This window comes from Tauraco erythrolophus, chromosome Z, assembly GCF_009769465.1.
Source record: "Tauraco erythrolophus isolate bTauEry1 chromosome Z, bTauEry1.pri, whole genome shotgun sequence".
NCBI classification, from domain to species: domain Eukaryota; kingdom Metazoa; phylum Chordata; class Aves; order Musophagiformes; family Musophagidae; genus Tauraco; species Tauraco erythrolophus.
In genome coordinates, this window is record NC_141496.1 from 69573535 (window position 1) to 69589131 (window position 15597).

The 15597-nt window shown below is 39.5% G+C and overlaps 1 protein-coding gene across 10 annotated transcripts in view; it reads right to left on the reverse strand.

The window, feature by feature from the left end:
• PAM (peptidylglycine alpha-amidating monooxygenase) overlaps positions 1 to 15597 on the reverse strand; it is an 86444-nt gene that overhangs the window by 46307 nt on the left and 24540 nt on the right. For all 10 annotated transcript variants that reach the window (XM_086629832.1, XM_086629829.1, XM_086629828.1 and 7 more), the window contains exons 5-8: positions 12923 to 13008; positions 10452 to 10535; positions 2538 to 2586; positions 1934 to 2001 (exon numbers count right to left, since the gene is read on the reverse strand). In XM_086629832.1, coding sequence (XP_086485958.1) covers positions 1934 to 2001; positions 2538 to 2586; positions 10452 to 10535; positions 12923 to 13008 — 287 coding nt within the window. The remainder of the gene's footprint in view (positions 1 to 1933; positions 2002 to 2537; positions 2587 to 10451; positions 10536 to 12922; positions 13009 to 15597) is intronic.

Sequence of the window (15597 nt, forward strand, 5' to 3'; positions counted from 1 at the left end):
CCACTGGGGATGGCCGCGACGGAGCTGTTTGGGGAACTCAGGGAGAGCTCCGTTCCCAGGGTGCCCACTGGACTGAGTTCACCCAGAAAAGACTGAGATCTGAGAGAAACGGCCACACAGATCATCCAGGTCAGTGGAGATGGAACGGGACAATGTGTGCCACAGCTGAGTCCCCCTTGCAAGCAGCCCCTCTGCAATCAGTCATCAGTGAAGCAAGCAGAGACCCACTTGCAGCCCGTGGAGGATCCACGTTGAGAAGAGATGCCAGAGCCTAAGCATGGTACGCATCTAGAGTCCGTGGGACAACCCCTGCCCATGGGGAGGTGCTTTGTTAAAGGAGATGCCTGAGCCTGAGACAATTGTGAATCATGGGCACAGGTCAAGGAGCATTTATGCATTTACGCATTCAAAGTCTGCATGGGAGGTACATTTATGCATTTAAATGTATAAATTTCTCTCTCTCTGTACGGAGACGCATTTAAGGTCGATATGATGACCCAACGCCAGAGCGCATTTAAAGTCTGTATGATGACCCATGCCAGAGCGAGTGGCAACAACTCCTTAAAAGTCTGAGACTGTGGTAAAGCTCGCACTTGGGGCAATCCAATGGGGTAAGGATTGCTTCCTGTGGGTAGGACCTCACACTTTCCCTGTGAGTAGGGGATCCACTGGAGCAAGGGACAATGGTGTAAGGACTCCTTCTCCTTTAAGAGAAGCGGCAGTAACAACATGGGATGAACTGACCTGCACTCCCCCAGTCCCTGCCCCCCTGCACCGCTGGGGGAGGAGGTAGAGCTGGGAAGAAAAGGCAAAGGGGGGGAGTGGTGTTGATTTTAAGATCTGGCCTTGTTTTCCTGTTATCCTCTCAAGTAACCATTTTTGTTTGCTTTTCTCTTTGTAGGTAGCTGTTAATAAACTGTTTTGCTTTAAGAAAACAGCCTCTTTTGCCCGGGACCGTGGTTGGTGGGTGCTGCTCTGTTCCTGTCTCGACCCTCAGCTCTTTTATTACATTTTTCTCCTCTCCACTTTACTGGAGTGGGGGAGCTGTGTGGAGTTTAGTTGACAGATGGGCCTAACCCACGACAAAAGCAAAATGTGTTAAGTTTCATTCAAATTTAAAAAGATTTCAAGTTGCTGAATTCATCAAACAGTTGGAGTCAGTTGAGCATTTGACCACTTCATCCTTTTTGGGTAGGTAACTGCAAATGGGACAAATGGTGTTCTTGGCTATCTAATTTAAAATTCCATTATAGCATAGGAAAATCTAAGGTCAGTTTTCAACTTCCTTAAAAGACAACACTCCACGCTAGCTCGAAGAAATGATATTGATACTATCCAAGTTAAGTTTTAAATAAAATCCACGGAGTAGGATTCTGTACACAAACTGTTTGGAAACTTTATTTACAATGTTTTTTTCAGCATTTTGACCTTTTATCCAACTAGTATCATGGAAATAAAATTTTTAAAGAGCAGCTCCTTACTGGTAAAAACTCATTTATTAAAACTGAACTCTTAGTAAATGACAATTAGCATGACTGACAAACGCATAGGAAGAAGAGTCTAAAAAATTTAATAGTTATTTTTTAGGGGAGGAGGGGAATAAGAAAACAGGTAGGCCTTTTTTGGTAAAATATTAAGAAAAACAAATTGAAGAAATACTTTCATGAATCCTAGAAACTTCAGTATTGCACAGATCATTATTGGTTTGTACAAAATTGTTTTTCTACAACATTGATCACCTTTGCAGATGTAGTCATCAGGAAATATGATGAAATTTAAATTTATAACTATTTTTTCATCATTTGTTTAATTAAGCGATTAATTTGTCCATCCACAATTCAGCAAGTCTCTGCTAAATTTTCCTTCCACAATGATCAGTAAAAATAAATTAGATGCTGAGATTACATAATCTCTTTGTAGAATTATGACTCACCTTTCTCACCTGGTGGTATTACAGTGTTCACAGCCATCATAAGATACATTCCAGCAATCAAAGGCTGCCTGCAATTCAAAATTCAAGATCTGCTAAACAGGTCCTTTGTAAAACCCAGCTGCAAGTGACATGATACGTAATACCATTTAACATCACTAATTTTACATATTGGATTGTATCTGAAACTGGTATTACGAGAAAGAAGCTGAATATCATACAGAGCACTTCTCTTTGTCTCCTTTTTTCATACTGAGTATACAATTTTAAAAGCACAGAATCATAGGATGATTTGGGTTGGAAGCATCTTCTACAACGTATGTGAAATAGGACAATATGATCATCTACATAATTGCTGTCCTTGTCCCAGATTTCTAAATATGAAGCTATTATGCTGGATTAACTCAGTATTGATAGCACTGTTTTATGAAGTGTCTTAGCAGAAACAAAAATTTTTGCTAACAGATGACACATGGCTTCAAAATTCCTAATACTGTGAAATAGGTATTACTTTTCTTTCACATTTTCAAAGGAATCTAAAGGAGGGGTTTCCATGCCTTCTGTTCTGATGAAAAATATCATAATAGGTATTTTTAAAGACACTTACTTTTGATGTGTCAGATGTAAAGTTACACCAGAGCAGTCCTTGTGTTTATCTGTACAAATCACAAAATGGTTTAATCATTAGCAACTGAGCCCACGCAAAATTATTCCACGTAATAACATCCTTCAGTTGTACAAAAAATACCAGGAGATAAAGTGAGTTTCAATCTTACTGTTTGCAATAAAACTTCACTACTGTGGAAATAATACTCAAATTTGCAAAAACCTGAACATCACAGTGCTGTGATGTGTAGCATCACATTATTTAAGTTTGCAGAGAATTGAAAAAAAATTCATCTAAATTGAGCAATTTCAAAATGAACTAGAAACAGTGGGAAAATTATTATTGCTACTATACCGGGCAATCATATTTATCAGTATCAGCAGAAACATAAACCAAGTTCTGGCACAAGAATCTGATCTGCAGTGCTGTGTCAAGAGTAAAATAATGGATGGATACATTGGTCTAGACCTTTTAAGAAATTTCTACAGCGTGTTATAAGTTTGTCAGTGATTATATTTAGCAATGACTGAGCTTAATATTTTTCTAACTACACAGGTCTGCTGGAAACGCTGTTTCTTGCTTCTCCTTCCGTGCAGCTCATCTCCTTGAAACACTCAAAGCTGCTGAACCCTCCATTCAAGTATGCTGACTGCACTGAGGCCACGTCAGTTCCCAGTGCAATCTCTTTTTGAGCTTTGCTGTGTGACCTAAGCAAAAATACCCTTAATGCACAAACCAAACAAAATCTTAAAGTCTCCTTTCACTCCATCAGTCGAGCTTATCTAGCTACTTTGATTTCTTTGTTTCAGCTCCTGTTAAGCATGTTTTCTAGAAGTATCTCAAATACTGGAAATACTCAAAGTTTGTCAGATAAACACTCATAACTGAGGAGAAGCCAAATTATCCTAAACAGAAATGCATTCTTCCTATAGGCTGATTTTGATAGATCTTCCAATGCAAGTCTGACAGGCTTCCTGCCAGTCTGTCAATCCAGATCAAGAATCCTGAGCTTTTCAATTACAAGCATGATAATCTGCCATAGAAGTTGAGACTTCTACAGCTTCCTAAATACTTAAAATTCTATGTTTTCTCAGAATTAGAAAAATAAACACTCTTCAAAACCTATTTTATTTGCACTCTGAGTACACGGATTATAAATTATAGAACACATGTTATTCAGCTTCTTCATTGCTCTATTTCTAATATTTAATACGAATAGTATAGCAATTATAGAATAGCACTTATAGAAGACTTAAAAGCTTTCACAGTAGCAGAGTGGTGCTTTTATGAATTTCTAAACTCTCTGTTATTTCAAAGTCAGCCCTTTGATTTGTACCAGATCTCCACATACAGTCTGAAAACTGGCTTTGTCTCATTAAAGATAAGAAGTAGCCTCAAAGCTGGAGCACAAACTCTCATCAAGGCAATTCCAAAACTAACGCCCACTGGGAAGTAACTTTGTATAAGTTATATTTAAAAAGACAAAGACATGGAGCACAAAAATGAACTTGAAGTCTCGGTAAAGAAAAAGACAAATTCAATATGTTGCATTCCATATTGACACCTAATATTTGATACATAAAAGAACACTAGCTGAATTCTTTTTTTTTTTTTTTTACAAGAGTCAAGGTGCTTGCTCTTGCTTATCTGCTCACTCATCCAAAATCAATTCAGTAAAATTCTTTTTAAAAGTCTACTAACATGTAGAATGAAACGCTACCTTTATTCAGTTTGTGAAAAATAAAATACAGTACAGACTGTCTAGTGCCATTTTCACAACTTATTTTCCAAACAGGAAAGCGACAAACAATTCCTGATCCTGGTTCAGTATAAATTTTTAAACAAATAAATACCTTGTAAAGGTCACAGATGACTCATTTGCTGAAAGATTATCATAATATATCATAGACATGAATATCTGGGAGCATGCCAAATTAATTTATTCAAGATCCCAATTTTAAGCCTTCTGGTTATCAAAGAGAAGCACACTGGATACAGTGTTCGAATAAGACTATAACTCAAATGACAGCTTACAATTCACATGCTTCTGAAGAAAACAGTTATTTTTAAGATATCTACCACCTTGGTGGCCGAAACAAATTACTCCCCCCAACCAATAAAAACGAAACCAAACCCAACACTGAGAACCCCACATCCCCCTCACAGAACTGGGTAAGTCTGTTATATTGTATGTAATGCAGGTAACATAATTCTTGGAGGGAACAATAGTAGGAAGAAATAAGTCTGTTCTCAGTGAAGAAGTCAGGGTTAGGAGAAGGAGCAGGGAATGCAAATATTATGCATGCCTTGTGGAAGAAAAGAAAGGAACAAGAAGGAATGAGAAAGCAGCCGAAGTTGAACAAAAGTTTAAGAATTCCCCAAAACCTTACTCCAAGCAAACTGACAAAAATTATTAATCGCTTCAAATAACGCAACAGTTACACACATAGAAAATGACAGAATGTGATTACCTTTTATACAGAACAAGTTAAAAGAGATTATTATGGATAATTTTAATTACTTTGGTTCTGGGAGATGAGGTTTATATTCTCACACGTGCTGGAAAGGACTAAGATAATAGCATGGCAGGTTAGAAACAACATTAGTGTTTGTTATAGGGAGGGCAGAAAAAAAAGAAATTCTAGGGACTGGCAAAAAAACCCACATTTCTTAAAAGCAGATCTGAAGGCACTTACATGAAAGAATAGATCAAGAACAGTGTGACAACTGCACTGCACAGCCCAAATTGAAAGATGTCTGGATGCCTTAGCAGATGTTAAGATGGCTACATTTACTTCTAGTTGAATCTGAACCCTAAACACTTACGAACATATAGGACAGACAGACAAACTTCTGACAACTTTTTACTTGTTACATAACTGTATCTACTATCAATCATAACTCCAAACATAAAATAATTTTTGCTTTCGCAATATAAAAAGTGAAGAAAGTCAAATAGAGTAATTACTATTTCTCTAAGATGGCTCTTTGCATATACCTCATAGTTTTAGTAGAATTTATTTTTGGTTTTCCATCTTATTTTTTAATTATGTGTATTTCAGACAAAATACAATAAGCTTTATTTTGATATCTGAGCATATATAAATATGAATAATTAGCTCTGGCTTACAGCGACAGAGAGAAGGAAAACATAATTAGTTTCTTAACTGGCTAATGAAATTAAGAAATATCCTTTTTACAAATAGTTGAAAATGAGAGTTGATTAATTTTAATTGTGACATTTTTTTCCCCAAAAATTGAAAGGAAGTAGAATTGGGTGCTAATACATAAATGGTTACTACCTCAAACCAAATATTTCATATTTGCAATGACTTGTAAGTCAGAAAATTTAACTCTGAACAGTGCTTTTGGATCTTTGATGTCTTACTGAAAGCATAACAAGTTAACTGAGTATATCATTTGTCCTATATTCTGAATTGAAACAACTGCATGCACTTACATCCAAACTGTAATGACTATATCCTTATAATTTGAGATGTCTCACTCATACAGAAAAGCTCAATTTAAGTCATTCTTGAAGTTCAAAAATACCTGTAAAACTAGTTGAAGGTTATGCATTGAATATCCTTGAACACCACAATCAAGGTTTAAGACATTTAGATTATTAGGAGGTTTAAATTATATTTTTCTCTACTGGAATTTTTAGAGGCAGACTACATTAAAAACACTGTTTTTCTCACAAAAATGGCAGAAGCGGTAGACTATTTTTCACTTCAAAAACTAAATATCAGACTATCAAGTAAAAGGCACTTTCAAAGAGGGCATTCTGCAATACTCTTTAACTGTTGAAACAGTATATGACACTAGTACCATCTCCTAAATTGTAGTCCTATCAGGTCATACTTCTTAAACTTTCCTAAGTTTTCAGGCTTACATCTTATTTTAAGTACTGCACAGATATTCTAGGCAAAAAATAAGGAAGCCTGCTGCAGAAGGGGTGGTGATGTAAAATTAAGTTTTTATTTCAGATGCTAACTTATTTCACTATAGTTTCTCTAAGTGGGCAAGGGGATTTTCTGAGTAGGAGCTTTGACTATCAAGATAATATACTAATAAAGATTTTGAAACACATTCTCAACTAATGTGCAATGGAGGCTACTGATCTCATTTGTTTCTTTTTTTTAATAACTACATACATATAAATCATACTTAAGAGTGAAAGCAAACAGTGAGAACTCTCACTGTCCCCAAGCAATAATGAAGAGCAGGCTCTCAACTCACATGCTCTCTTTAGAGGTTTGTAACTTTAATTATTCGTGATTTTAGCAGGCAAAGAATCTCATAGGCTGTACGGGTCCATCTGAACTGTCTCATGAAAATCAATTATTCCAATTTCAGTTGTGCGCATTTGCATATATGTTCCATTTAAACAGTGCTGGCGCATCCAGTTTATTCTTTCCCCTTCCTCCTCCTCAGTTACCATTATTGCTATTCTGCTACATTATATCTTCACATCATGTTAGAAGCCATACATTCAGCTTCAGACATTGCTGCTGAAAAATCTAGAGGAGTATTGCTCACACCTTGCCAGAGGTACACAGAAGAGAGGCTGCAGCACTGGGAAGCTACCAGCTACAGGGTAACTTCTCTATTCAAAACCAAGTACAAGCTGTGGATCATTTACCATGTGTGATGGTTTGATGGGGGGAGGGAGGGGTTCTGGTGGCAGGAGAGGGGATTTGCTCCCTGTGACCTCCCCAGTTCTGGCCACAAGATCGGGCTCCCATCCCCCTCGGGGCTGAGCCAATAAGAGCCTCTGCGAATTGCCCAATTAAAGTTGGGACAAAGGAACAGAAAAGGTATTTTTGCCCAGGAGCAAGGGGAGAGGGAGGAGGGCACTGCCCCCGCTTCCCAGCTCCCGGCCAGGCGGCTGCCCGTGCTGGGCTGGCGCCACCCGCTGAGGATGGCGGCGGTGGAGCCGCTTGGGGAACTCGGGTAGCGCCCCATTCCCAGGGTGCCCGCTGGGCCGAGTTCACCCAGAGAGGACTGAGATCTGAGAGAAAAGACCACACAGACACCGGGTCAGTGAAGATGGAACAGGACGAGTTGTGCCGGAGCTGAGTTTCCCCTGCAACCGGTGGCGAGACGGCAGGCGGCCCCCCTGCAGCCAGGACGGACTCGGTGGGGCAAAGACCCACTCGCAGCCCGTGGAAAAGCCACATCGGAAAAGAGATGCCTGGGCCTGAGGATAGTCATGAAGCATGGGACGCATGATAAGGTAGAGATGCATCTAGAGTCCGTGGGACGACCCGCGCCAGAGCGAGTGGCAACAACTCCCTAAGAATCCGAGACTGTGGTAAAGCCCGTACTGGAGCAATCTGATGGGGTAGGATTGCATCCTGAGGGTAGGACTCACACTGGAGAAGCTTGTGGATTTTCCTTGTCAGTAGGGGATCCACTGGAGCAAGGGAAAATGGTGTAAGGACTCCTTCTCCTTTAAGAAAGGAGCGGCAGTAACAACATGTGATGAACTGACCTGCACTCCCCCATTCCCTGCCCCGCTGCGCCGCTGGGGGAGGAGGTATAGCCGGGAAGAAAAGGAAAGGGAGGTGGGGAGTGTTGTTTTTAAGATCTGGCCTTGTTTTCTTTTTATCGTCTTGATTAACTGGTTTTCTTTGTCTCTATCTTTTCAAAGTAACTGTTAATAAAATGAATTGTTTTATTCCCAAGCCAAGTCTGTTTTGCCTGGGACCATGGTTGGTGGGTGCTCCCTCTGTTCTTGTCTCGACCCTCAGTCTCTTTATTACATTTCTTCTCCTCTACACTTTACTGGAGGAGTGAGAGACTGACTATATAGGGTTTGGTTGCTGGAGCAGCCTAATCCACGACACCATGGCACCACAGAGGATTCAGAGTCCATGGGCATAGCTCAAACTATTGGTGTAATGCATATTCCTCCCTTAGCTCTTAGTTGTTTTTCAGCTTACTGCTCCTTTCTTCTCTCAAGCCCAACACTTTGATTGTCACTTAGCTCATCAGCATCTTCACATTCTCTTTTAAATCCTATACAGTACTGTACAGCAGATAAGTTCAAGAGAATGATGACCTACAGGTTTTTGTTCTTGAAGGCCAGGTGCCCTAACCCAAAAACTCCACAAAGGGCATGATTTACAGAGCAAAACCAAGAATTCATACATCTCAAAGGTGTCAGAATAAAGCATTTCAGGTTTAAGGAATAAAGTACAACATGAAACATAAATAAAAAAACCCCCACATTAATCTTGTCCCCAAAAATCTCAGGTCACCAATATTTCAATATGCATTAAAGAAACCCAAATTTCATTGATCCAAGCTTACAACGCGTGGGCTGAATGAGCAGCCACGGAGGTGTATTGAAAATCAGCTGAATGGTCAGGCCCAGAGAGTGGTGATCAATAGTGTTAAGTCTAGTTGGAGGACAGTAACCAGCAGTGTATCCCAGGGGTCAATAGTGGGTCCAGTACCGTTCAACATCTCCATTAATGAGTTGGATGATGGGGCAGAGCGTACCCTCAGCAAGTTTGCTGATGACACCAAACTAGGAGTGGCTGATAGGCCAGAGGGTCATGCTGCCATCCAGACGGACATCGACAAACTGGAGAAGTGGGCTGACAGAAACCACATGAAGTTCAATAAGGAAAAAAGTGTAAAGTCTTGCACCTGGGGAGAAACAAGCTCAGCCACTAGTGTTTGCTGGGGGTCACCCAGCTGGAGAGTAGCTTGGGAGAAAAGGCCCTGGGGTCCTTGTGGACACCAAATTGAATTGTGCCAGCAACATGCCCTTGCTGCAAAGATGGCTAATGGTATCCTCTGCTGCATTAGTCAAAGTATTGTCAGCAGGTCAAGGGAGGTGATCCTTCGCCTCTATTCGGCACTAGTGAGGCCACATTTGGAGTACTGTGTCCAGTGCTGGGCTTCCCAGCACAAGGGATACATGGGCATATTGGAGACAAACAAGGGTCATGAAGATGATGAAAGGACTGGAGCATCTCTCCTCTAAGGAAAGGCTCAGAGAGCTGGAAGTGTTCAACCTGAAGAAAAGAAGAATCAGGGGCACCTTGTCCATGCACAAAAATACCTGAAGAGAGGGTGCAAAGAGGCTTTTCAGTGGTGCCCAATGAGAGGACCAGAGGCAATGGGCACAAACTGAAACACAGGAGGTTCCGTCTGAACATCAAGAAATATGTTTTGACTGTGAAGGTGACCAAGCACTTGCACAGCTTGCCCAGACAGGTTGTGGAGTCTCCATCCTTGGAGACTTCCAAAAGCCACCTGGACACGGTCCTGGGCAATGAACTGTAGGTGCCCCTGCTTGAGCAAGGGTGGATGGACAAGATGACCTCCAGACGTCCCTCCCAACCTCAACCATTCTGTGATTCTGTGAAACACTCGCTATCAACAATAAGCATATTACCATGCTTGAAATGAGTGTTTCCTCTTTTTTTAAAAAAAAAAAAAAAGGAAAAGACTCTGTTTCCACAAGTTACAACTTTTTCCAAACAGATACTGTGATTGACTGGCTGTTGTATGTCACCCTTCTCACCAGTTATTCAAATAAGGTGACAGGTTAAGGGTGTTTGCAGTTATTTGTTTCAACTTTCTTAAAGAAAACACTGAATGACACAAGGAAAAACAAGTTTCTCCTTGCACCTAAATTAATCTGCTTCTCATAACTTTCAGTCATTTGCTCTATATTTTTTGAAGAAAAAAAATCTGTTCACCTTTCAGACATCTGAAGAGATAAAGTAAGTTTATAAAGATGTCCAGTTAATAAACAAATTTTATTACAGATATGCCCACTGATCTTTACCTTTGTGAGTGGCATTAACTGCAAAATTCTTTTCTATAGGTAATGTAAATACTTTTGTTGCTGTAACTGATATGACTTACAGAACAAATTTCCAAAATACATACCTCTAAATGCACTAATATCCCCATAGTGCACCTGGAGCACAAAAAATCTGCCACCCATTTCTCCTCCAACTCTGAATCCAACACCTAAGAGAATAAAAATACATTGTTTTCAGAAACAATAAAATATAGGCTGCTGCCCATATCTAAAATTACAAATTTGTGTAACGGCTTAGAGTGAAGGAGTAGAAAATTGTACTGAAACATCAGTGAAGAAAACGTTCTGAAAACTGGGAAAACAACTACAACACATGTTCTCAAATGGACTAATAAGCTAGGACCATAACTTAGTCATTAATGCACAGATATCTGCTTTAACCAGAGAATTCTCTCAATCCAAGAATATGAATACATATTTGATATATATACAACTATATTAAAAATAAAAATTAGAAAAATCAAGTTTTGTCATCCTTGTAAGTTTTGGTAGAATTTTCCTTTCTCAAACAACCTGTGAATGATACAAACTGATTAACATTGACTTACTAAGAACACAATGCGAATGAAGAGATAAAAAGACCTGAAGTAAAATATTTTGAGATGTAAATTAACATTGTATGCAGAAAAATCTTGTGGAAATTATGAAGCTATGTTACTTGTTGACAGAAGTAAGCACAACTACAGAAGATAATGGAGGAATTTGAAATAATTTGAAATAATGAAACTGAAAAATATCACCATCACCAAAAGGGATTTCTCTAAACCAATTCTACAACAAACACTCTTCAAAAGAAGCGGAGAAAGCAATTTCTTCCTATTCAATCAGTGAATCCCACTAGATTAAATGCTGCCCATGGCAAAGCCTACTTATAAATGAGACTGCAGCCCCTCTGTGCACAAAACCAGTTTCATTATGAAGTCCCTCCACAAACCTTGTATTTATGGACAGCTTAGAGACAAGAAAATTATTTCTAGCTGGGGTTTAATAGCAAAGCAAATACTAGGCTCACATTGAATCCTCCAAGCAACATTTTTTTAACTTGACATTCTGATAACCAAATCAAATAACATTAGTGCTGATAGTGTGTAAACGGATTGTTAAAATAAACCTCTTCATGATACTGTGCATTGCTCCTGGTTATGAACAGCGGCAGCAAAAGATAAAAGAAAAAATTTTTAGAATTTAAGGTATTTTCACACTGAGGCTATATAGATGGTAGGTATTTCTAGGACACTTAGTGGTTATTAGAAAGAACCATTTCTCCCTGTCTTCTAGACATAATACTCCAAGTAGCTTAAAAAATTTTGACTGAATTCATCAAAGACATCTTTCGTACAAGAAAACCGGTATACAAACATGTTGCTCAACCGCATCAAAACATCAAGAAATGAAAAGCACATAAAATTGTCAAGTATACTTAAGACACAGAAAAAGTTCAATAGTTAAATTGAACTTGTTTGTGCTTTCTCAAATATACAAAAATATTTTAATTCAGTTGTGTGCTACTGAAAGATATATAAATAGTACCCTTCCAATAATAAATAGTAGGAAATGCAAGATTAATGCTATACAAAAATTAAGCATATTATGATTGTCTCCTGGTTTTAGCTGGGACTGGGTTAGCCCTTCTTTTTAGCAGCTAGAAGAGCTCCGTGTTTTGGTTTTACTCAGAGGCTCACTCTGAGAAGAATGTTGATAGCAAGCTGATGTTTGTGGTTGGGCGTGAGACTCCAAGGACTTTTCAGTGTGCCGGAGTGCAGAAGCACGGCGGGATAAGGGGGGAGCATAGTTGGGACAAGGGGGACACGATTCCCCTTGTGATTTGTGGTGGAACTTAAGATTGAGGGCCAAACTGGCCAATTAGTATTCCATATCATGCAGTCTCATGCCCAGTATAAAAGTGAGGGTCAGCCGGGAAGAAGGGCTTTTGCGCTTTGGCTCTTTCGCCGCTTTTGCTCTTTTGCGCTTGCTGCGCTTTGCTCTATTGTTTTTCTTTCTTTTCCTCTCTCTCCCAGTACTCCCACTCTCAGAGTACTGTCTCTCTCTCTCTCTCTCTGCCCCTCTCTATTTTGGGGCCTCGCGTTCGTCCGGGATTGCAGCTTTGGGACGAGACGGGCTTCACATACAAGGGGGTGGTGAGCATCTACACTGTGTATTAAATCATCTGTATTAAATTGTTCTTATCTCACGCCACGGGTTTCCCGTTTATCCTTTAATTCTCTCCCTCATTCCTGGGGGTTGGGGAGGGGGAGTGACCGGCTGTGTTGGGGGGGGGTTCAACCTAACCCACGACAGATTGTTATCTCTCCCTTAGCCTTTTCCCCCCCCTATTGAAATCCAAAATGTTATAGTAAACAAGATGACAAAAAAACCCTTAGGTACATTAGCTAGCATAATGTATTAATAGTTTATGAGGTTCATGTTTATACACTAAATATTATAGGAGGATCTTAGATATGCCAGGTGCTTACTTCCACATCCTCTTCTCTCCCTGGCCCCTGTACACAAGAATTTCACATTAAAGGCACAATACCTTTTGGTAGTCTGGTGGGTGGAGCATTCCTTGCCCAAGCATACAAAATGTTAGATTTGTCTTTGCACGTTCCTTCATCACAATCCCTAAACACAGGAGAAAAGAAAACAAAAGGAAATATATTTTTTTTTAATTTTGAAATGAGAAAAGGGCAGGTGAATTACATGCAAACCCACAAATTTTAACATTTATGAAGATGCTTTTGTATGGATGTTGATTCAACACAGTTCTTTTAAAGTAGACTGCTTTCTGGGATATCATTAGATCCTTCATCTTTTTTTTCCCCTCCCTGTACCTTAAGATAGTGTTAGACAAACAAGGTTAAAACCATAGACAGTTCTGATAGTCCTTGCCAGCCTAGTAGCCAGTAACGAAAAAAATACAGGAATCTTTTGTGAGTATTAACCATATGAAAATTTCTAGCACTGTTAGCTTGAGTGCCACAAAATTACAATGGCTGCCACATTTACAAAGAGGGACAGGTCTCACATGCAAAGCAGAAAAAAACCCACAAGATATCAAAGCCTTAAGTCAAAATTGATACTTAAAATTGATTTAAAAATCACTGATTTAAAAAAAAGCTGACAGGAAGCTGTATATTAACCAACATGTAGGAGGCACTCATGCTCTTTCTCTTAACGCAAGCTCACTGCTTTAAGACAATTTTTATCCCACCGCACAATTTCTTGTTTTTCATAAACAGAAAAATCACACACACACACCCCCACGAGGGAAAAGAAAAAAGAAAAAAGAAGGGTTCGCCAAGTTACAGACCACAAACAGGTCACAAATACAATAACTGAGAGTGCTAGAGTTATCCCTAGCCTCTGCTGTAAACACCTTGCAGGTGACACTAAGGGTGGAATGCAAAAGACTCCCAAAGACTGTTAAGCTCTAGATACCTTGAATCTGCAAGAACTAATAAACTCAGGGCACAGACAATACCAAATCTGTAAAAGACCAGTCAGACACAGTCATAGCAACAGTACAATGCACCTGGACCACATCCAAGAGGGTGCTGACTGCTATATGTCGGTGTAGGCTACAGGATGATATACATGGATAAACAAACAAGGGACACTGAGGGGCTTTTCAAACACCCACCTAGAAGCCACTTCTCCCTCTCAATCCTGTGTTAGGGAAAAGGATTATTTACAGAGTGTATTTGTGCCTTCTTCAGTGGCAAAGCATCACAGCACTGAGTACAGGGTGTAGGAGTCATTCTACAGGTGCAACATACATAGGGTATGACTTTTAGAAAGCCTCAACCTGAAACTATTCAGACTACATCAACTGATCCAAGTCAGACACAATGAAGGCTGATACCCATGCCAAGGTTTCAATACAAAACAAAATGGTACAGTCCCTTCTTTGTCTTATCACTGCTGGTAAAACAAGACCTGGGAAAACATTCGTATGCATAAAGCACGGTTTCAGTCACCTTAAATGCTGGGAAAAATAATGTCTTACACAGTGTGAGGAAGAGCATACAAGCATAAAAGACGATGACTTTTAGCAGATGCAGGCTCAGAAATGTTTCTGCCGAGGATGCTTAAGCCATATGTGCCACCTCTCAGAACAAATGATGATGCTTTCCAGGCTGCTCTCCCAGGGATAATCAGTTCTTTCAGCACATAAGGAAAACCACCTCAGCGGGACATTACGGGTTTCCATCATCCCAGAGAGTCTTACTGCAACACAGCTGCTGTGTTTTCTTCTGACAGAAAGCATTGCTATAACCATCAGACTACCAAGAGAGAAAGGAATATGCCACTTCTTCCTTTTCATTAGTTTTGTTCATAACATATATTTCTAGCCTTTCACAACTACTAGTTTGGTCATTTGCCCCTTCAAACATGCCCCAATGGACAAGCAAAACTTATTTCAAGGTAAGTGGACTGGTTTATGACTCACGATTCATACAGCTGCAGGTAAAAGCTGTGTAGTTTTCAAACACCACAATCTGAAAAACCCAAAAGACTTCAGGGATCTAACCAGGTATTGAGCTGCACAGTTTGGAAATTTTTTGAAGAGACTGGTTAGGAGGAAAATAGCAGAAACCACAAACACAGTCACAGCTTCACCACCACACTCTGGGCCAGCCAGCCTTCACTTATACCACAGTATTTTTCAGAAGCACATTAGCTAGGTAAAAAAAAAAAACTACATAGGCTGTTCCAAAATTTCCTCCTAAGACACTGGTTGAAGACTGCAGGGGAGAAAGATGCAATACACATATTGCTCTTTCATTATGCTTGAAAAACGGCCAATTCTCTCATTTAGCCATCAATGCTTATCTTGAAACACCAAGCTTTCAATAAAAAAAAAAAGAAAACCAGATGAGATTACAAAGAAGAGTTAAGATAGCTGATGAACAGGTTTAAAAGAAAGAAGCTAGTAAAAAGTATAAATTTACAAACAAACAAACAAAAAATTTAACCAATCACTGAAATTCATATCTACTTTATATGAAAAAATCAAGAGATTCTGAACAGCATGAGTAGCACAGAATACCTTAAAAATGGACTAAAACTGCGTAATATGCAGTATTGTACTAACAACTAATTTCGACTGTGGTCAAAATTTGGGGGTGAGGGCGGGAGAGGAGGGCATAGAAATAGATCTTGCTGACTGCTTCTCGGGACTTTGCTTTTTGCAAACTCTCCTAGACTTTC